Source organism: Eleutherodactylus coqui, chromosome 1 (genome assembly GCF_035609145.1).
Source record: "Eleutherodactylus coqui strain aEleCoq1 chromosome 1, aEleCoq1.hap1, whole genome shotgun sequence".
Lineage (NCBI taxonomy): Eukaryota > Metazoa > Chordata > Amphibia > Anura > Eleutherodactylidae > Eleutherodactylus > Eleutherodactylus coqui.
Genome location: NC_089837.1, coordinates 507276999 through 507301255, shown reverse-complemented (window position 1 = coordinate 507301255; position 24257 = coordinate 507276999). Strand labels below are relative to the sequence as shown.

At 43.9% G+C, this 24257-nt stretch overlaps 1 protein-coding gene across 1 annotated transcript in view; it reads right to left on the bottom strand.

Moving 5' to 3' along the window:
- Positions 1–2463: 2463 nt before the first annotated feature.
- LOC136614303 (leucine-rich colipase-like protein 1) overlaps positions 2464–24257 on the bottom strand; it is a 77415-nt gene continuing 55621 nt past the window's right edge. Inside the window, exons 4-5 of the mRNA XM_066594106.1 lie at positions 8853–8984; positions 2464–3307 (exon numbers count right to left, since the gene is read on the bottom strand). Coding sequence (XP_066450203.1) covers positions 3167–3307; positions 8853–8984 — 273 coding nt within the window. The 3' untranslated portion in view covers positions 2464–3166. The remainder of the gene's footprint in view (positions 3308–8852; positions 8985–24257) is intronic.

The window sequence follows — 24257 nt, the reverse complement described above, 5'->3', positions numbered from 1 at the left end:
CGTGGAGCACAAAATGTCACGGACTTAAAATAACCTAGTGCCTATTTTGGCTGCTCTGGTGGGGTTTTGCGAGTGTAATCGTTATCAAATGACCACTTGTCCGTTGGTAGGTAGGTATGTATGTGTGTGCTTATCATGCTCTGCCCCCCTGGTGACATCATTGCAGGTCCTACAACATACATAAAATACAGTGCCTGACAGAAGAACAACAAAGTTAGGGCTCTTGGAAGAGGAGGACAAAAATAACAAAATGACAATCCAATAATCCGTTATCTCAGACACAACTTAGAGGTCCTGTCAGAAGACACGGACCTACAGCCACCACATATATCTGGTGGGCTGAAGGACCTGCAGTGATGTCACTGCTATGGGAGGAACCATTTTGCAGTTTGGTAAAAAGAGATCTGGTGGGCTGAATGAGCCGCGGTGATATCATTGCTGTTGGAGAAGCCATTCTGCAGTTTGCTAGAAAGTACTGTATACTGGATAAGCTGATTTCAGCCACCAGAATCTGTGATGACAGGGATCACATGACCAGGGGCTGATCACTGTATTCAGGAGCTGTTGAGCTGGTGATGTCTGGAAATCAGCATGCATGTATCAAAGCTGTTTGTGTGTGATGTGTGTAAATCAGGATGCATGTAGCAGAGCTGTGTGTATAATATGCTGCATGTGTCAGTGTGTGTTATGTGTTGTGTGTGTAATGTGTGGGAATCAGAATGTATGTAGTAGATTTGTTTGTGTAATGGTGTAATGTACTGTGTGTGTAATGTGGGGTCAGGGTTGATGTAGTAGAGCTGTGTGCGTAATCAGATATGTTTGTCATGTGTAGGAATCAGGATGGATGTAGTAGAAGTGTGTGTGTAATGTGCTGTGGTTGTAATATATGAGGTCAGGATGGATGTAGTACAGCTGTGTGTGTAATGTGCTGTGTGTTATGTGTGGGAATCAGGAAGGATGTAGTAGAGGTGTATGTGTGTAATGTGCTGTGTGTGTAATGTGTTTGGTCAGGATAGATGTAGTAGAGCTGTATGTGTCATGTGTAGGAATCAGGATAGATGTAGTAGAAGTGTGTGTGTAATGTGCTGTGGTTGTAATGTGTGGGGTCAGGATGGATGTAGCAGAGCTGTGTGTGTAATGTGTGGGAATCATAATGAATGTACAGTGTAATAGAGCTGTGTGTAATGTGCTGTGTGTCTAATGTGTGGGAATCAAGATGGATGTAGTAGAGTAGTATGTGAATAGTGTGAGGATCATAATGCATGTAGCACAGCTGTGTGTGTAATGTGAGGTGTGTGCCATGTGAGGTCAGGATGGATGTAGCAGAGCTGTGTGTGTGTAATGTACTGTGTATGTAATGTGTGGAATAAGCACACATGCTCCATTTCTCTGCATACTGTATCATACCCAATACATTGCATATGGGCAGTGTTTCAGTTCTGTTCAGAGCAGGGAATTAAAAAAAAAAGAAAAATCCCACTGCACATGTGTTTCTCTGCGGGCAGAGCATATGTGCTGTAATGTGTAAAACGGTTTGGGAGACCTGCAGCATTTTGAGCGCACAGCTGTGGGCATGAGCCCTTACTCCTGTTCTAGACTCCTGTCTGATACATTATGACAAACTGCTGCTGTGTGAGCCAGACAAGGTGACGGCTTCTCAGCCTCTTTCACACGAGCGTGTGTGTCTTCATGTTGGCCACACGCAGCTGGAAATCTAATCCTAAGATTAATTTGCGTTTTCTCATCCATCCACACGGGTATATTGCGTAAAAAATACGCTGCCGTGCGGAATTCCGTTGATCCGCAAAATGGCTTCTACTAGCTGAAATAGCTTAGAGCCAGCTGTTTTCGTTTCCAAGCGGCAGATGCAGGTAAACTCCCCCCCTCCCTTTTTCTTCAGCTCCCATAGGAATATATGGGAGCCTGCAGCGTTTTTTGTCAAAAGATAGGTCAAGACTAGAGATGAGCGAGCACACTCGCTAAAGACAACTGCTCGAGTGAGCATTGTCCTTAGTGAGTACCTGCCCACTCGGAAGAAAAGGTTCGGGTGCCGGCAGGGGGTGGGGAGCAGCGGGGGAGAGCAGGGAGAACGGAGGGGAGATCTCTCTCTCCCTCTCTCCCCCCCGCTCACTCCTGCAACTCACCGCTCACCCGCGCCGGCACCCGAACCCTTTCTTCCGAGCGGGCAGGTACTCGCTAAGGACAATGCTCGCTCGAGCAATTGTCCTTAGCGAGTATGCTCGCTCATCTCTACTCAAGACCTATCTTTTAATGCAGCAAGAAAAATTGGCAACCGATTGGCGGTCGTCGATTTGACGATTTTATGGTGCAATATTTTTCATGTGCCTATAATTCACCCATGTGAATGAATACATTGGAATCCAATGCTTCACATGGTAGCGATTTTCGGCTGACGTTTTATCGTGGCTAAATAGTTGCGATAAAATGCTGGTGTGAAAGAAGTTTCTGAATATCAATGTTTTCATTTACTTACAGCAAGCAGAGCTCTTGAAAGCAGAAAGGAAACACAAAACTTAGTAGGAAGTGGTACAAACTTTATTTCCTTAAGGGCTTATTCACATGAGCGTATATCGGCTGCCATTTTCACGGCCGGCCGATATATACTTCCATCTGATGCACAGGCTCGGTGTGTATGCCGTCGGTAGGGGAGACAGCTTGGCTCTGCTAAGCTGTCGACTCCTTCCCTCCCCCTTGCCGGCTCCTCCCCTTTGGCTGTTTGCCATGGGAGTGGGCGAGACAGGGGCGGAGCTAAGCTTCCACTTCCCGCCTCTTGTCTGCAGCCAGCAATGGGAGGTCGTGGAGCTGGGTGGAGCTTAGCTCCACCCCTTTTCTACCCCCTTCCATTGCAAACAGTGACAAGGGGCAGAGAGGAGAGGGGGAGGGAGTTTAGCAGTCAAGCTGCTAAACTCCCTCCCACCTCCCTTCTCCGAGCGCTGTCATTGGCTCCCATAGGAGTTAATGGTAGTGATCGTAGTCCAGCCAGGAAGATAGCTTTTATGCCTCGGGAATACGTCTGTGTGATCCAATGCATCAGATGGTAGCCTATATCAGCTGGCCGATATACGCTCGTGTGAATAAGCCCTAAGACTGACAACCTCTTGTAGATCCGTGTAGATACCGGCAGATACTTTCTCAGCTCTTAGATTCAGTTATTTGCTGTGATTGGCTTCTTGCAGATTCTTCTGTTTGGATCATTTATGATTTGGTTGGTCGTGTTTCTAGATGTATCTTTTTCACATACAAGTCCACTCTCACACGGGCAGTAATAATAGAGCTCACCAATAGGCTGAAAGGAGAGATGATAGGGTTAATGAAGACACTCATGAGTCCTAGCCATCTGTTACTAACATATAAGATCAGCGGTGGGAGATGCAGAGTGAGGCCGGGGGTCCCATTACTGAGAACCTCATGTCTGATGCTACACATCCAGTGTGATGTTATTCTGTGAATACTGATGTCACTGTGGGGCGTTTACATCAGTTTTTGTGTATTTAGCGCACAAGTGTCATCTGATTGCAATACGTTTTTCAAATGGCTGAAAAAAAATGCGAGGTGACCCAACTGGTAGAATTTAAAACTCCTATTGAATTCAATGAGTGTTAAAAAAACAAGCACAGAACTCACTCCCCGCCATGCAAGAGCATTGTAAGAGAATCCCACCAGAGCCGGACGTGACGCAACTATTGTTTCATAAGCACCATTGGTCTGGGACAGAAACTGCACATGTAAGTGAACCCAGTGAGTGCAAGGGTCTGGGAAAAATGCCCCATCATCACTGTGTGTTTGCGCGGGTTCCATATGCTTTTGATGCATGTGTATATTTTTTACATCCATATTTACTGCATTTTGACGCATGTAAAAAACTAAACGAAGAGCAATTGTTTTAGCGCCCCCCCCCCCCCCCCTCCACACTGTCTCCTGGCAACATGTATAAAAAAGCAGTGAATGCACATTCCCATTGACTATAATTGATGATAAAAATAGGACATGCCTCGGGGGGTTTTCACACACATAAAATATACACTTCTGAATCCACCAATGCAAATTAATGGGATTGTATGCCGTCCGTTGGAAATACAGCTGCCATACGGATAGATAATACGCCCCTTTGAATTGCTCTAATGGGTCCAGGTCTTGTCCAAATTCTATCAGTTTTTAAACTGGGACAGAACTTAAATGATAAAATCATCCGGGTGAATAAGCCCTTATAGCAGCTTTTCATTGCAGTTTTTGGGCACTCAGCTTGTAGAGATGGAACACAAGGTTTTAGGGTGCATCTAAAATTGAGGTAATTTGCAGTAAAAGCTCATGTCACATCACTGCTGAGTGTACAAGCACCCCACCGTGTATCTATTCATACACTTCCAGGAGGAATAAAGGAGGAACAGCTCCATGTAGAGTTCCAGTATAAGATACTTCTCGCCTTGCAGCACACAAAACACACGGAGATATTGCTAAATGCTTTCAATGGTTTCAAATCATTGTTATCAGAATCATCGCTGTCGCATCGCAGGGAAAAATATCGCTAGTGGGTAAAAGCCCTTATTTTGTGGGCAGTGCAAGTATTTAGTCAATCAGACATGTGAGGAGAGGTGGCGGCTCCTCTGTAGGGTTGTCATATGTATAAGGCCGTATTCACACCGCTGATACTTCTGTGCAGGTTCTTTCCCCGTCTGAGATGGACACAACATGCACAGAAAATTAACACATTTATTTAAATAGGTTCATTCACATGAGTGAATTATCTCACAGACTGATGATCCAAGCTGGAAAAATCGTTGCGTATCCTACTTTTGTGCAAATCTGGCACAAGAATGAGCCCTGTAACCTGCAGTGCACTGCGAGGGGTGTTGCTCCCAAGAATCTCAAGCATAACTCACTCTCACCCATTTAAATATGGCCTAACGGCGGCTTCACATGGCAATAAGCGGTTTTGCAAATAACTCAGTGCAATACATTTGCGCTATGAATGACTCCTTCTCCGCATATTGGCGCATTGTATTGTACTTTTTGCACATGCAGGGATGTTCATCTCCACACGGCAGGCAAACACCCCCAATTTAAATGGCTATTTATCCCAATGAGTTCCAGAAGTGTTATTTTTTTTTACAGAATTATGCATCTGTGTGCGCGTTGCACATCTTTGATGGACTTCTATGAGGACTTTCGGTGCGTAAATAAGCATGTCCTATATTTTTTGTGCGTATGAGAAATGCGTTTAACCCCTTAGTGACGGCCACATTGGCTTTTTACGTCCTAGATAAGTGGGCTTTAATCCTAGGGGACGTAAAAACATGCATCCTCTTTGGATTAAAGCTCTCTTGGCTATGGACGTAACAGCTCCATGCTGTCGGTGTCCCCAGGTAGCCGACAGCATGGAGCTGTCATCCTGGGCTGCGGGCAGTACCCCCCGGCAATGCGATATAGTGCCGATTGCAATAAAGTTAAAAAAAAGTTTTAGAAAGTTAAAGATTCAGCTGCCCTGATGGATCGGATCCATCAGGGCAGCTGAAATTACTCACACACCTTGTCTGTTTTGTCCTACGGTGAAGTGGTCCTCCAGGACCTGGCGCCGCTGTTCTGTGCATGCGCGCCAGACGAATGACGCCATGCGCATGCACCGAAGGCGTGGAGCCCCGGTAAATTTAAAATCTCCTGGCTCTCAGCTCATGAAGATAGCTGGGAACGAGGAGAGGTCACCGGGGACAGCGGTGAGTGGTCACCAGGTCCGTGATCACGCAATCCAATGGATAGCAGCGATTGTGAAAAAGTCTAAAAAAAAAGTCTAAACAAAGTTAGTTTCACCTACCCACATGGATCGGATCCATGAGGGGTAGTGAAAATACTCACCCTGGATCTTCAGTGATGTTCTGGTTCCCTGGAAACTAAAGTCCCCTGCTGCACATGCGCGCCCGACGTCAATCATTGGGCGCGCACACAGAGGGGCTCAGACCCCAGGAAATTCAAAATCCCTCTGCTCCTGGCTACCATGTGTAGCCAGTAGCAGAGAGATGTCACCGGGGATGTGAACACTGTTATCCAATGGATAACAGTGATCATTTAAAGTAAAAAAAAGTGTAAAAAAGAAAAAAAAAATTTTTTGAAAAAGTAAAAACAAAAGGTTAAAAAGCTGACGTTTCATCTCCCCTCACGGATCATATCCATGAGGGAGGATGAAATTACATACATAAGGCCCCTGGATTTCTCCACGGACCTTACCACAGCTTCTGCGCATAAGCCTGTCGCCAAAAGGGCAGACGCATGCGCAAAAGCCGTGGATTGCCAGGGTAATTTAAAATCTCCCTACTCTTGGCTACAAAATTTAGCTGAGAGCCTGGAGCTTTCACAAGCAGCCGCGTTGAGCGGTTCCTGGTCACATGTTCGCCATTATCCAATGGATAATGGCGATCACGTAAAAGTAAAAAAAAAAATTGAAGTTTCATCTCCCATCGAGGTGATCTGTGAGAGGAGATGAAACTTTTTACTGGAGGCCTCCGTGTTTGAACCTCGACGCATTCCTCCTCTGCGGACCTTCTGAAATTCTGCGCATGCAACCGCTGGCAAAATGACGGACACATGTACAGGAGGCAGGGAGCGCAGGAAAAGTAAAATGTACTTGCTCCCGTCGACGAGAGCCTGGAGCAGTGAGCAGTCCCCGGTCACATGATAAAAAAAGCGATCTACCTCATGCCGGTGTCCCATGACTGGATAGGAATTACAGATCCCGTATGCGTCTAATCCATGGTAATACGCAGATCAATCGCATTGGATAACACAATTCCGCTCACATTAGCGGGTTGGAATTGCGTAATCCACTCACAGAAAACAGAACACAGTAGGTTCTATTTTACCGTGTATATACCCGCAGACCATACACAACTACATTGTGTACCGCCTGCTGGTACCCATGTGATTGCTAAGCGACGGCGCGGGAAATGCAAACAAACAAAAAGGTAGGTGTACTGCGCATGAGTGCCAGGCTCACAGCTGGGATCCGCTGCGGGCCTCCACAAGCAGATTCCACATACGGCTGTGTGAGCCCGGCGTTATTCAGAGCGCTACCTGTAATACTTAAAGGAGATGTCCCGCGCCGAAACGGGTTTTTTTTTTTTTTAAACCCCCCCCCCCCCCGTTCGGCGCGAGACAACCCCGATGCAGGGGTTAAAAAAACCACCCGCACAGCGCTTACCTGAATCCCGGCGGTCCGGCGTCTTCATACTCACCTGCTGAAGATGGCCGCCGGGATCCTCTGTCTTCGTGGACCGCAGCTCTTCTGTGCGGTCCACTGCCGATTCCAGCCTCCTGATTGGCTGGAATCGGCACGTGACGGGGCGGAGCTACACGGAGCCCCATTCAGAAAAGAAGAAGACCCGGACTGCGCAAGCGCGGCTAATTTGGCCATCGGAGGGCGAAAATTAGTCGGCACCATGGAGACGAGGACGCCAGCAACGGAGCAGGTAAGTATAAAACTTTTTATAACTTCTGTATGGCCCATAATTAATGCACAATGTACATTACAAAGTGCATTATTATGGCCATACAGAAGTGTATAGACCCACTTGCTGCCTCGGGACATCTCCTTTAATTTACAAGAAGTCCTGGGAACGTTCGCCTTCCTGCAGTTCCAGGAGCAGCTTGTTGAACGCCTTCTGTGTGAGACCACCGCACCTCAGCAAGCTTACGGAGACTCACAGAACGCCACTTTACACCACATCCCCGCCGCTGAGGTCATGAAATACCCCCCAAAAAGGATAAGATGAGGGGGATACCAGATTTTATTGTGCCATGTATCCATCCCCACCAGGCCCCCGTAATCACCCCGGTCTTCAAAAAAACCCCACACAGTTTACATTATTACATTTATCTGAGATTTGGGAAGGCCTAAAAGGGCGCGGAGTATTTTCAAGAAGTCAATTTTTTTTTCCGCACAAGTGAGCAATGGGGCCTGGAATTTATTCAGTTGTGCCCTGCAATCCAACGGGTGTTCCTTCCATTATAGGCCTAAGCATGTGTCCTGTAAGTAGATTAGGGCAACAGTGGGTATGTTTCTGAACACGGAACAAACAGGGGTATCCATTTTGGGGTGAAAGTCTTCATTTCTATGTACACTGTACAAAAAAAACTGTTTTTAAATTGACACAATTGCCAAAAAAATGAAAATCGTAATTTTTTCCTTCTACTTTGGTTAGATTAATTCAAAATATGCAGTACACCCCTAGAGGAATTCGTGAAGGGGTCTAGTTTTTAAAATGGGATCTTTTGTGTGGGTTCACTATGGTTTTGGCCGCTCAAGGGCTAGTGGGCAATAAGTGGGCAGTATTGGCACTTTTAATAAATATACACAAGTTCTAACTGTCTATTTTTACCACCTAAATGAAGTACAATATGTGGCGAAAAAACAATGTCAGAATCACGTGGATATGCAAAACCCTGGCTCCATCACTAAGGTGCAAACAGGCTTCATCACTAAGGGGTTAAATCCATTTACATCTATGGGTTCTGTTTTCCACATAGTGTGCACACAAATATACCTGTGAGAGGCCGCGTTGAGGGCTTATTCCAACCTGTGTATATTGGAGGGGCAGGGCGGGGGGGGGGGGGGGGGGGACGTACGTTCTGCCCCATTCCGCCCCCTCCCATTGCACATAGTGGCAAGGGGCGAAGAATGGGTGGGAGCTCAGTGCACTGCTCCCAGCCTGCCCACCAACCTCCTCCCTGTGCAGAGAGAGACAGCGTATATCGGCCGGGTGTGAAAACCCAGCCAATATACACACACATCGGAATAAGCCCTAAGGGAGAAACCAGTACAGCAGTCACTTACAGATACTCACCTCAAGGTTACATTTCTCATTTTCTGCTGCTTTTGGATTACATATACCACTCTTATAAGAGCGATCATACAAAGGGCCTCGGCAGCACCCACTCTTACATAGAGTATTTAGAGCACAGTAATCTCCATTGTCCTAAATGTAAAAGAGAGGAAATAAATATTTATATGTGAATTATAATTCTGTGTATAAGGCCTCCTTCACACCACCGTATACATGTTTATGTTTGGCCGTATGCAGCGTTTATTTGCATGAATGAATATTTCACCGGATCTTTGTGTATTTCATGTCATTCATATGGGGTACTGCTGCGTGAATGTTAATAAATACACGGAGGAAGGAACGACTATTAGGGACAGTTCAGACCGTCATTTTTCCCCATCCGTGTCCTTTCCATGTAATTCACGGCCCACGGACACATATTTGCCAATAAGGCTATTCACATGAGCGCTATTTCACGTGGGCTATGTCCTGTTCTGGTCCGTGTCATGGATGAGGGTATGATATGTAATGTCCGCTACACGCTGCTCAGACACTACATGGACCTGCATCTGTGTGCTGTCCGCTGGGAGGCGAGCCCTAGATTGTCACGCACAACTTGCAACTGTCTGTCTGAACGCAGTCTTAGCCCTCATTCACACAGAATGTTTGTCGGTATTTCAAGTGTTCTTTTGCCCCTTTTTTCTGTAGAAGTTCTGTTTAAAGACTGTAAGCGGTGAGAGCTTTATGACAATACCCGACAGATGCTTTTTATTAAAGTTTAAAAAGACTTTAACTCATTAGTGTCCACATATACACTTTTTTATGGAGGCTACTAGCAGGTCTTAAGGTCCATTTAGACACAATGATTACCACTCGAAAATCAGTTGAAAGCCGTCTTTTGAGCGATAATCATTGCATCTAAATGCGCGGTCATTGTGCCCTGTTCATTCATTGCTCATTTCTAGCCAGCTATAAATTAGGGATGAGCCTTATCAGCACCACATGCTGATATCTCAGCAGTAGGACTGATAGCATTCTTTCAGCCAGTATTCTACTGGCAGTTCTCAGCGGGACACCAGCTGAAAGCACTGAGGACAATGCAGCTGTTTGCATAATCAAAACAGCTGCATTGTTCTCCGAGATATCGCTGCATTATCCCACTCTGCCTCCGACCTGAGCCACATCCACACAGGTGTTCACTTATCAATCAGTAGACTTAACCCTATCCCTGCTATCCAGCCCTGCTGGTTATTTGTGATACTGCCTTACCACAGGTGATATTTTTTATATATATTGAAAAGTATTATAATAGAGAGAGAAATAATTATGCTTTATAGATTACATAAAAGGATTAGTGAGGTTTATTATGGATTAATTATATGCTTATTGTAGTTTATATTTTTTTATAAAAAGAAGGGGAAGGAAAAGGAAGGAGAAGGGGAAGAAGGTAAGAGAAAGAGAAGGGAAGAGGAATAGTTTTTCTTTTTTAGTGAAAGCGTATGGTAATATTATTATTTGACATAATTTGCACTAATATGGTTTAAGATAAGGCAGTAGGCAATAAATTAGAAAAAAAAAACCCGTGCTCCAGTGATCGGATAGGCGAAATGAGAAGGCAGAAGGAACTTACTTAGCAGGGGTGTCAGTGCAAATGACACCCCTGAAGATCCAGGTCAGCTCGTAGAAATAAGGCTTGTCCAGGTTATGACGTTTATAAAGGTTCTTTATTCACAGGGTGCAACGCGTTTCGGCTGAAACATCAGCCTTTATCAAGCATACAGGGTGGTAAAACATGGTTACATTTATAGTGAACATGACTGAATGAGTGGAGGCAGCGTCTGCTAGTTACCGCCCCTTTTGGGTCACGTGTGTGGTCACGTGGCTCGGGGGGTGGGAGGAGGATATAGGATGGTGAAAAAAAGGAAATGACTGATGGCTAAATAAATCCCCTGGAGAAATGACAGAGGAACGCTGTATGAGAAGGGCTCTAGGAGGAGCAGGGGAGTCACTGCAAGAGAACGTTGGGTATCACATGACTGCTGGGGGGGGCGGGTGTTGGGCTGGAGAGTGACACAGCAGGGGCACATGACTAGTCATGGGCTCTGCAGGTCCTGTAGACACATATCAAGTAAACTGTGTCCGGACGTGGTAACGGCAGGGCTTCAGTGTGTGACTACGTCAGAGCTGAAGGAATGCAGGAGCTGTCAGCTGGTAGGCTTAGACAGCGCATTATGCAGTCTATATGCACAGAGGATCTGACTTGTCTGGGAAAGGTGGATTTGGTGAGTAACATATGATGATGAGTTTAGACTATGCTTGGTTAAAAAATGTATGTGTTAGGCAGGAAAAGCACTAATAGATAGGAGGTGTATTGTAGTGACAAACATGTTCTAGGATAACGGAGGGAGGGGGGAGGGGCAGAGGGTGAGCCATGCTGCAAAAAATGTAATAAATAACAAAAAATGCTTAATAGAAATAAAGAAATATATATATAAAATAGCATATTAAGGACTAATAAAAATATAAATGCTTATAGGTATAGATATTAAAATTGTATGTAAATACATATAGATATAATTTAAGAGTTGTTATATATAAAACAAATAAGATATAAAAACTACAATGCATCAAACAATGAATCCATAGAAATGAGTTTGCATAAAAAATAGTAATATTGTTGCATAAAAGACTAAAGATGATACTAAAGCATGCAATTACTATAAATAATATACATCCTAGTGGTAGCATGAACATAGTGGGTACATATAGCTGGAGTGTTACACCAAACTTATATAGATAATTAGATGGTTGGTTGTTATTAGATTTGTTCTCAAGTTTTTCTTCTCCTCAGATTCTTTTACTCTTAGATTTTTTCAACGACCTCATTTAGGCCATGAGGATGTAACGTGTTAAAATGATATATATAAAACATCTCTTTGGCTTTTAGTCTAGAGAACTCACCCTTGGGGATTTGCTTAATAGGGGTGACTTTCAATAAAGAAGAATCAGAATTGTGGTGTAAAAAGAAATGTTTCGATAAACTATGTTTGAGAAAATTTTGGTTAATATTGTGTCGATGGTGGTTGATGCGTGTGCGTAATGAGTTGATTGTCCGGCCAATGTATTTGTTCGGGCATGGACACTCAATCAGATAAATCAGGTGCTTAGAGGCACAATTTAGATACTGTTTTATTTCAAAGGGGTTGTTCGGTTGCCCCACATCCACGTGTTTTCTCCTGTGGCAGATGTTCATACAACATTTGCATCCTGAGGCTCCACACTTATAAGTCCCTTTTATGGTGGAAAAAAAGTGTGGGATTGGTGTTTGCATTTCTATTTCTATTCTTGTTTCTAGGACATGATGGAGCTAGAATATTACCCAGTGTTTTATTCCGTTTGAAAATTAGGTTAGGGTTAGTGGCTAAGGTATCCATGATAAAAGGGTCGCTCTTTAAAATTTTCCAGTGTTTTTTAAGGATCTCTCTAAGGTCTTTTTGTTTAGAGTTATACCTTGTTATAAAACAAAGGTCGGGGGAATTGGTCGAATGTGTAGGTGTCCCCTTTTTGGTCGAGAGGGATCGTTCTTCCAATTTAGCTCTATTAAGGGAATGATCTAGGAGAGTTCTGGGGTATTTTTTCTCCTCAAATCTTTTATATAAAATTTTGGATTGTTCATCAAATGTCTCCATGGTTGAGCAATTTCTACGTATCCTCTTAAACTGGCTAAATGGTACATTTGTCTTCCACTGTTTTGCATGGCAACTCCTAAAGTCCAGAAAGCTATTTGCGTCCACTTGTTTGAAATGGGTCTTTGTATGTAGGTTTCCTTCTTTGATATATATATATCAAGATCCAAAAAAGTGATTTCCGTCGGGCTGAAGGTCCCAGTAAATTCTAGGCCACAGGTGTTCGTGTTTAATGTGTGTAGAAATTGTTTGGCTTCTTCGATGTTGCCATTCCAGATGATAAAGATATCATCAATGAAGCGTTTGTAAAGGACCATTCGAGGGTCTTTGATCTGCTGCTCGAAGGCCCCCATGAAGAGGTTTGCATAACAGGGCGCACATTTTGTACCCATGGCGGTCCCCTTTACTTGCAGAAAGAAATGATTATTGTATTTAAAATAGTTGTTATGAAGGATAAATTCTAAACTGTCTAATATGAATTGTTTTTGTTTGGGTAGTAATAGTGTCATTTTTTAGGAATGATGCGATGGCTTGGACACCTAGAGAATGTGGGATACTGGAATACAGGGAGCAGACATCTAAAGTTATCAGGGTATAAGTGGTCTTCCATGTAAAGTTTTCTAGTAGTTGTAGTAAGTGAGAGGTGTCCTTTAGATATGCTGGTAGTTGAACCACAAATCTCTGCAATTGTCGATCAACATACTCTGAGAGGTTGCTGGTAAGGGAGCCTATACCCGCAATAATCAGTCTTCCTGGTGGTTTTTCTAGGCTCTTATGGATCTTCGGTAAGATATAAAAATAGGCCACATCTGGGTGAGAAGGAGATAGAAAATGTTTTTCGTCCTTAGTTATGCATTGATTGGCATAAGCCTCTTCAATCAAAAAATGCAGGTTCTTACAGAGGGTGGGGGTAGGGTCTTCTGTTAGTGTTTTGTATTGTTCTTTATCGTTCAGGATTCTGTTGGATTCTTCTTGGTAGTATTCTATATTCATTAATACAATCCCCCCCCCCCCCCCCCCCTTATCTGCTTGTTTGATTACTAAATTATCGTTCTTGGTTAGTTTTTTAATGAGATTCCACTGTTTTCTGTTGAGGTTCCCCTCTTTCTTTGTTTCGTTGTGGTCTTTTTCAGTATTTTTCGTAAGGCGTCTGAAGTCTTCTAGAACTTTATTATAAAATGTGATAATGTATGGGCCTTTAGCATCTACCGGGTAAAAGTTACTGGGTAATTTTAAATTGGTAGTGAGTGGTTTGTCAACAGTATTACTTGGATCTATAATAGTAATAGTATCTGTATGGATCAATTTATCTAATCCCTCATTTGATGAGGGGGTGGGGTGAATTTTATTGCTGTTAATGGCAAAATACCTTTTTAGTGTGAGTTTTCTTATAAAGCGGTTTAAGTCTAGAAAAAGTTCAAATGAATCTGGGTTACTTGAGGGGCTGAAAGAGAGGCCTCTTGATAAGATTTCTGCCTCTCCAATTTTTAGAGGATAATCAGAGATGTTAAAGATTCCCATCTTCATGGCTTGGCTAGGGGAGATAGGATTTTCCGGGTTATTAGAGGTTTTTGTTATGTTTTTTTCTCCCAGCCCGTTTCCCCCTTTTGGTGCGTCTTTTTCTATTCGGTTTGGAGAGGAGTAAAAGTGTGTGATCTTGGATGATCCCACTGCATGATTCCCCAACGGTCGAGGCAATGTTTTGCCTTTTTGTTGTACAGATTGCGTCGTGCTTCTGGTGATTTGTATGTTGGTTTGTACCTCGGTTGGAGTTGGCCGAGGTATCTTTTCCCCTAAAAAAGGCTCTATCGTGGAGATATTTGGATTAACAGCAATTTCTTCTGTGTTACTCACAGCTTGATGAGTTATAGGATTAGTGGTGTTAGTTTCGTTATGATGGGTGAAAATTTCAAAAGGGCCTATCGGTTCCGTATTCCTATCCCCAAGAGATGGAGCACTTGGGGATATGTTGTTGTTCAAAAATTTAATTAGATCAGATGGGCTTCCTGGAGTATTGTCAAAAGCTGGTGCAATGCAATTAAGAGTTGGTGTCAATGGTGGTTGTACAATGATTGGTATAGGCATATCTAGGTAGCTCTGAGTGGTCTCCTGTGTGGAGAAAATGGGGGCTCTATGATGGTTATTGGCTAGCGCGGGTATTGTTGTAGATACAGGGGAAAGAGGATTAAAGGTATGTGGGTGGCAAAGCTCGGTGGAAGAGCTGGTATTATTTGTGGAGCCATTTAAAGAACCTGTTGTGATCCTAGGGTTCCTATTTGTAGGAGGATTCCATGTACCATGTGATCTTGAGTTTGATCGATTATTATTGGTCGAGTGTTTTGACCAAGCTTGAAACCTCGGTTGGGCTCTACAAGTATATTGATCTCTTGGCATCCAAGAGGAGTTGATTCCATAAGGAAAATTCCGTTCATAGATCCCAAAAGGAGTAACAATGTGATTATCGAATTGGGGGTGGGGGACATGAGGGTATTGATTGACCCGGTAGGGGGATAGGCAATCACGTCTAATGCCCGAACAAATACATTTGCCGGACAATCAACTCACTACGCACACGCATCAACCACCATCGACACAATATTAACAAAAATTTTCTCAAACATAGTTTATCGAAACATTTCTTTTTACACCACAATTCTGATTCTTCTTTATTGAAAGTCCCCCCTATTGAGCAAATCCCCAAGGGTGAGTTCTCTAGACTAAAAGCCAAAGAGATGTTTTATATATATCATTTTAACACGTTACATCCTCATGGCCTAAATGAGGTCGTTGAAAAAAATCTAAGAGTAAAAGAATCTGAGGAGAAGAAAAACTTGAGAACAAATCTAATAACAACCAACCATCTAATTATCTATATAAGTTTGGTGTAACACTCCAGCTATATGTACCCACTATGTTCATGCTACCACTAGGATGTATATTATTTATAGTAATTGCATGCTTTAGTATCATCTTTAGTCTTTTATGCTACAATATTACTATTTTTTATGCAAACTCATTTCTATGGATTCATTGTTTGATGCATTGTAGTTTTTATATCTTATTTGTTTTATGTATAACAACTCTTAAATTATATCTATATGTATTTACATACAATTTTTAATATCTATACCTATAAGCATTTATATTTTTATTAGTTCTTAATATGCTATTTTATATATATATTTCTTTATTTCTATTAAGCATTTTTTGTTATTTATTACATTTTTTGCAGCATGGCTCACCATCTGCCCCTCCCCCCTCCCTCCGTTATCCTAGAACATGTTGGTCACTACAATACACCTCCTATCTATTAGTGCTTTTCCTGCCTAACACATACATTTTTTAACCAAGCATAGTCTAAACTCATCATCATATGTTACTCACCAAATCCACCTTTCCCAGACAAGTCAGATCCTCTGTGCATATAGACTGCATAATGTGCTGTCTAAGCCTACCAGCTGACAGCTCCTGCATTCCTTCAGCTCTGACGTAGTCACACACTGAAGCCCTGCCGTTACCACGTCCGGACACAGTTTACTTGATATGTGTCTACAGGACCTGCGGAGCACATGACTAGTTATGTGCCCCTGCTGTCACTCTCCAGCCCAACACCCGCCCCCCCCAGCAGTCATGTGATACCCAATGTTCTCTTGCAGTGACTCCCCTGCTCCTCCTAGAGCCCTTCTCATACAGCGTTCCTCTGTCATTTCTCCAGGGGATTTATTTAGCCATCAGTCATTTCCTTTTTTTCACCATCCTATATCATCCTCCTCCCCCCCTCCCACCCCCCCGAGCCACGTGACCACACACATAACCCAAAAGGGGCGGTAACTAGCAGACGCTGCCTCCACTCATTCAGTCATGTTCACTATAAATGTAACCATGTTTTACCACCCTGTATGCTTGATAAAGGCTGATGTTCCAGCCGAAACGCGTTGCACCCTGTGAATAAAGAACCTTTATAAACGTCATAACCTGGACAAGCCTTATTTCTACGAGCTGACCTGGATCTTCAGGGGTGTCATTTGCACTGACACCCCTGTTAAGTAAGTTCCTTCTGCCTTCTCATTTCGCCTATCCGATCACTGGAGCACGGGGTTTTTTTCTAATTTATTGTCTACTGCCTTTGCTGCCTCTGGTATACATTCTACCTAGAGTCACCCTGCGATGCTGTCCCCCATTGGGATGTTATTTAGACCAGCGATCAGGACCCCTTGATGACATCATAGCTCTGACCGTGGATATTACTGCCTGCCAGGATCATTAGACGCACCGTGACCTTACACAGGGTCCGGTACGTCTGGGGTGAGTCCAATTGGATTTCCTTTTATTTTTCTTTACCCTGCCATTTTCTCCACCTCACATTAGAGCGCTAATCTCCTTCTTCTACTTATGGTTTAAGATAAATTAGGGATAAATCATTCTGTGGTCAACAATAGCCACTAATAAAGTATATAAATATACAGGTTTCACTTACTATAAGTATCAATTTTTTAATGACATAGGATAACAAATTTGTCTGCTAAACTTTAGATATAGTAAGAATAAATGTGCGATCTATCTATGATTCGTTGGGAGCGATGGATCTACGTTGCACCGTACCGAAGGGGTTAATCATCAGGTGGATTTTAATGATAATTGGTTTTAAGGAAGCAGATTGCATTGTGGGGATGAGGTGAACAAGATCTCTACGGAGATAGAAACGCGTTCTCCATGAACATGTAGCAACTCTGATGTATTGAGCACTATTCTTCAATGAAGCAAAGGAATGTTTTTTCACAAAAGTCCGAGCTCCTGCAACTCTTTTCTATATGTGAATAGAACAACCACTGGGATCGAGTGGTAGTGGACGTGAATTCATTCCTGCACAGCAAAAGAAAACGAGAAAAAAAAAAGAGCGAGCACAACTCAGCGTAAAGGTGGGAACTTAATTATTTATTCACGGATATTATTTTTTGAAACTATATGGGATATGAGTTGTACTATAGTTCAGCATCACCCAGATGCTATATAACACAATGAGGGGTCACGCAAGAGCAGCATGAGTTGGGCAAAGCTAAGGATGAGGAGCCATATGGGCATCCAGCGAGCACATGGAACGAGGACACAGGGAGAAGCGTGTGGGCTTGGTTATTGTGGTTAAGTTTGCTTTTAGAACGGCGGGTAGGCAGTTACTTTCAACAGCAGATGAAAGAATAAGTACAGCTAGGAGGAGTTCTGTGAAGCTTGGACCATCGCTAGGAAACTCTTACCTAGTGAGCATTTAATGGAAACATTATGTGAAAATGAGTTGGAAGTCATGAAGCGGTGGTGAAGTGCTGGCAGAGAGACCATGAAAAGCATGCATAGTCCCAAATCGTAACAGAAAACACAGAGAGCCAAGTAAAGAAACTCCAATGTACAGCATTGCCAAGGCTGCCATTTAGAGGTGCAGGAAGGAGGACATGGGCACAGGGAATACAGTTTATTCCCACTCGCATTAGCAGAGCTTTCTGCCCTCTCACCTATTGTCAACCCTGTAATTGGTCCAAAGTAAGGGCACAGACATAGAGTTTGTGCAAGAAAGGCTGTGCCAGCAGCCAGGTATGGGGTTCCCACATGCACCATTGCAAGGAGCAACCAGGGGGAGGAGGACCAGCCCAGATCTGGAAGAGGAAGATTACCCAAGCACTATCACAGCATCAGAACCGTGGCATGACTAGTAATTAACCAGATTTACAGCGGCAATAGGCGTGTTGGGACTATCATCACTGTCCGCGACTACGGAGAGAAGGACCAGACTGTTTCCAGCAGATGTGTACCCCACAAGTGCCATTGCAATGCTGGAAGTTGAATTAAAGTCATTGACTGTGCTTTCATGTACCCTTCGGCACCATGATGGGCCACATCAGAAATGACACCAATGGGTGGTGCCAGGTTGCTGGATAGCATAGCGAGATCCTGTATGGTGCTGGATGCAACTAGCAGGCCAAAACCCTTCTTCTTACTCCAGCAAAACCATGGCCCAACTCAGACACATCAGACAGGGAAATGATGAGTGCAGCCAGGGGAGTTTCCGGCACAAACTAAGACTAAACTAACTAAAAACGCATCACAAAAAGGGGCAATAGCTCATTACATAGTGTTACCCCCAAGAGGGAGGGGGAACCATACTCCTGTTTTGGTGGCTATACAGAAATTACGCAATTGAGGAGGATGTATCAAATAGATTATTAGTTGGTCACCACAGAACTCCATCAGCACCAGTATCCTGTGGTGGCAATGAAGGTGCAGAACTAACCAAAATTACCATTTACATGGGCAGGTGTACAGTTTGCAAAGCCTCTTCCATATACAGTAATCCAATAAACAGGGAATCTGCACTATAAATTCACAACTCACACCCATCTGAATCACAAGGTCTCAATTTAGCACACTGGCTTGTCAACTGCTTATCACAATTCCCAGGGGGGTGCTACTGGTTGATAGCTACCCTGCTGTGTCGCTGCTCACTCGCTAGTAGACTGCAGGAAATATAAAACAGGAAGACCCATATGCATAACTAAGTGGTATATTACAATAATGGCACTTAGGCCTCTTTCACACAACTTAATGCATTTTCACGCTGGCCACATCATGGCCAAATATCACGTGAAAAGAAAAGAGCCGACATCAAGTCCCAATCTAAATTAGCATTTTCTCATCCAGTCACACAGGCAGCTGCTGCGTATTAGTGAAATTATACACTGCAGCTTGGAAATCCCGTGGTCGGCATAAATCCTCGGAATAACTTCTACTGCTTTACTAGAGCCAGCTGTAAACTTTTCCCAGCTCTGGACGCTAATAAACTCTCTCACCCTTTTTTTTTTAGCTTCCGTTACCTTGCTACTTTTCAGCTGTTGAATTACCTTGTTGTTTTGGGATCTCATCAAAATCCTTTTTTTTCTGGCTGTTTTGCAATGTGATGTATTGCTGAATCTTGGACCATGCGGTTGGGGCTAAAGAAGGTCTTATTATCCAGACTGCTAATTTACAAAAAAAGCCTCATCTGTTAGGAGTGTTAAACCATCTGCACTGCAGAGGTGAGCATGTGCAGTAGACTTTTTAGGTGGAGTACACGGTATGCAGTACTTACCCAATCCTTTACACTTGGGATTCATCTGACATGGCCTAACAAGCTAGGACAGTGACAATGAGTTCCAGAGGTTATAGGTTTTTACATCAGAGTTGTCTTTCTCTTAGGCTTGGTGCCAGCCAGGGTGAAAGAGTGCAGTCTTCCTATCATCTGGGTGGATATGCTTAGCCTGGGTCCTTTGTTGAAACCTGTCTGGCATGGGTGGCACTACCAGTAGTATACATTACCACTAGCATAGCTTATAGCCTTATCAGAGCATGTAGACTCCTCCACACAACAAGGGGATATCCATGGAGGGAGTTTCTGCTTCTACTATTAAAGGAAATGCAGTCATTGCTAGACTTGTTGAACTTTGCTTGCAGAGTACTTCCAATGGGTAGAGGCTTCTGCAGGAGGCTGGAGCAAAGCACTGCAGGAGTCAGAAAACCATTCTCTAAAGCCAAAAGAACCAAAGAGTTGAAAGCGGACCTGTCAGTGCAGGAGGTCTCCCTCAGACATTTTAATGTGATAATAGTAGGATCAGAACCCCTGGAATCAAACCGCAATGATACTTTTCCATGGATGCCTCTGGGGCAATTGTGTTTTGCCATGTATGTGTAGAGTTGTTGATGCATGGGACAGTGGCCAAAGCCCTGAGAATTCAATGACCTATGGCATAACATGACACTATTAAAGCCATTTGCTATTATAGTAGCAGGAGAGTTATAGACGAGCCACCTAAAGAACCAGCACATAGTTTTCTGGACCGAGGACATGAATGCAGTTGATGTGGTAAATAACATCCTTAACCTCAGTCCCATTTATCAATATATTGAAGTATCTGGTAATGAAGTGCATATAGTTCAATATCCATTTTAAGCCAAAGCATATTCTTGGGGTGAACAACATTGTAGCTGATACACTATCCAGAGGAAAGCTAGAGGAATTCTTTTAGCTAGTACCAAATGATAATGAGGTTGGTGAACATTGTTGTAAGCACTTTTGGCAGATTGTTACCCCATTATAGGTGACCTTGTCAAGAATTCCCTGGTGAGCAGCACATGGGTGGCATACAGAAGCATTGAGGAAGATGGATAAACTTACAGAAGCAAACAACGACATTCCCTAGGGTTTTATTACTATTAGGGCTAATGCTCAAGGCCGGATTTGCCCCGCAGCTATGAACCTAATAACTGAATATTCACGCTGCGGAATTCCACCATGGAATTCCGCAGCGTAAAATAATGTCCTATTTGCCGAGGGAATACGTGCAGCCGGCTTCCATTGTAGTCAATGGAAGCTGGCCGTCAAGCTATACTTCCGATGTAGCTCAGCAGAAGTATAGTGTGAATGCGCTTCCCCGCCCACCGCCGGCCGCGTCATATGACACTGCTGGCGCGTCATGTGCTGTACTTTGCATGCGCACCGGCGTGTCATGCAGGACTCCCACAGTTGATCCAGAGGTGAGTATGCAGTCTTTGGGGGGGGGGGGGGGGGAGGGGGCGCCATGTCGGACTCCACTGGGGTATTCCGCTTGCAGAGCCCATCACAGCCATAGGCATGAGCCCTTAGATTGTAATCCCTAAAATAAAACCTTTATTATGTTTAAATAAAACTACCCAACGATAGAAAAATCTGAATTAAAATGAGGACCCACATGAAAAGCCTAGAGCAACAGACCTAAACCATCTCATACCATCCATGTACAATATATATATATATATATATATATATATATATATATATATATATATATATATATATATATATATGCTGATATCTAAGTTATAGAATTAGATTTGATACATTACACAGGGGTGCAAATACTTTTGCACTTAGCATAGCATTTTCGAGTTGTGACCCCTTTACTTTTCCTATGTAGGACCTATAGAATATTCCTGCCAAATTTCATGCTTGAACGACATCGAGAAGTTAGAGAATTAGTGGCGAGTCAGTCAGTGAAAACTTTCACCTTTATATACTGTATACATATATACCCACAGGCTTTTTTTGCACCACACTTTGCCTCACCTTAGGAGGGTGATTTTGCTGTTTTTCGATTTGTTGGATTCTCACCACCGCTGTAAAATCCTAAAACTTGAGCTGGATACACTGAGTGACTCATCGGGCCCTGTTAAAGTTCCCCATGTTAAAGTACAGCAGCCCTTCAGGATTCAAGCGTTGCTAAGCAACGCTCATAGTCACACAATATACAGTGGCAGTTCAGGCAAATGAAGCTCTAGGAGGGAGACGGCCACAGCAGAGAGAGTCAAGCAACGCAAATTGGGGGGGATTCAACCAAGGCCATAGGATGGGAATTCAAACAACACCCACAGGAGGGAGAGTAAATAATCCTACGGGCTTTTTCTTGCACCACTCTTTGACCCTTTTATAAGACCTCTGGAGGCTGATTTTGGTGTCAGTGGTTTTGTAACATCCTCACCACCACCGTAAAATCCTAAAATTATTCTTTTATACAACAAGTCACTTGTTAGAGGAGGTCAAAGTTCCCAATGCTAAGTCTATGGGCATGCGGCTAAGTGTGGCAACGTGTGGTTAGGGAGTGTGACGTCATATGAGGAGAACAGCCGATAGCTCTGCTCTCCTCACCAACTAATTCATGTGGACCTGCGGATCACTCACCTCCCGGAGCACAGCTGATTCACTGGAGAGATCAGCATGACCAGAAGAGATCTGGGGAAAGCACTCCCCAAGCACTAACAGAGTCCTTCCCTGCACAGGGTTTTGGTGCTCCTCCCTCCTCCTCTGCCAAAGGCACACAGAGCTGACAGCCCGGCAAACCCCCATCAGGTAAGAGCAGAGGATTTGTATGGAGAAAGCTGGCAGGGCTTCCAAGATGGCATCCAGTCAGAGGAAAAATACAGGAAGTGAAGGGTCAGGTATACACACACACTCAGCACTACCATGCCCAGGTACACACACACTCAGCACTGCTAAACGCAGGCAAACACACTCAGCACTACTACATGCAGGTACACAGCCACTCAGCACTACTACATGCAGGCACACACTTAGCACTACTACATGCAGGTAACCACACTCAGCACTGCTACACGCAGGCACACACAGCCCCTCAGCACTACTAAATGCAAGTACACACACTCAGCACTGCTAAACACAGGCACACACTCAGCACTACTACATGCAGGTACGCACACACACACACTCAGCACTGCTACATGCAGGCACACCCCCAGCACTACTACATGCAGGCACGCACACACACATTCAGCACTGCTATACGCAGGTACACAAATGCACCCAGCACTACTACATGTAGTTACACACACACACACTCAGCATTGCTAAACGCAGGCACACACACTCAGCACTACTACATCCAGATACACACATACACACACACATACTCAGCACTGCTACACGCAGGTACACACACTCAACACTGCTACATGCAGGTACACACATGCACTGAGCTCTGCTACACACAGGCGCACAAACACTCAGCAACGCTACATGCAGGTACACATGTAGTGTCCCAGTACATCATCCTAGTCCCCTCCATAAATGTCATACATGTAATGTCTTATGTAGATGCACTGTGCAAAAATGTCTTGCCATTCTAGTATGTGTATTGCACAGCTGAAGCAAATGAGTTAATGTCTGCAAACATGAGCTGACTGTCTGTAAATGTATCCATTATGTCTTGTCACATGGTATAAGAGAGAACTTATGTGAGTCCTTGAGAGTGGAAAAAGATAGTTGGTCCATCTTCTGGAGCTGAGAGAGAGAAAAGCACAGAGGCACATGGAGGCACCTTCAGCCCCTATGTGTTGAAGTATGGAAGAAGAGGAGAGGCTTTCCCAGGGTACGTGGTTAAGGAATGACGATGGAATGAGCCCCCAAAGAGAGAGAGAGTGAGCAGCAAGCGAGTGCAGAGGTACTCAATTATTTGTTTCATGTCCGTGTGTCCTGAAGCCTTGGACTGCCCAGTGGAAGTACTCTACAGTCATTGTTCCCACTCAAGCATTCGGAAGCCTTGGTCCCGCTGAGTGGAGGTACACGTCTTTAGTTAGTCACGCACAGGCGGCCTGAAGTCTGGATCTGCCATGTGGAAGTACTCTAGCTTCTTTAATTCCTGCACTTGTCAAACCTGTCATTTATGCCTTATTAAAGTTTATTCTGCAAGTAAAAGTTATTCCAGGCCCTGACTGTTCCTGGGGACCTGAGATACTATATCTCCTGTATGTGGCTCGTTTATTTCCCCGCCGATGTTCATGCCCGGGGGGAAGATGGCGGACCGGAACGGTGGCATCACCCGTGACAACCACAACCCCTGGTCCCTAGTTTATTGGGCAGGCAATAGGAACAGTTACCACAGGGTTGGCTACCTGGAGAGTCCTCTATAAGGGTGGGATGTTATATCAATGTGGCTGTGGACAAGAATCTTCCTAAGGTTCTGACCCCTCCTGTATGTAATACTGGGTTGTTTAGTTTGGCCAGTATTTTTTCAGGATTCCCATAATTTTGTTGCTATGTCCATCAAGTGTACCAATGCTTCTAAGGATCTTCTTACCATCTGCCTCATGTTTGACATGGAATACAACTATAGTTTCGGAACCGTTCATGGATCGCTGAGCATTACAAAAACCATTAAAGCTTTAAAAT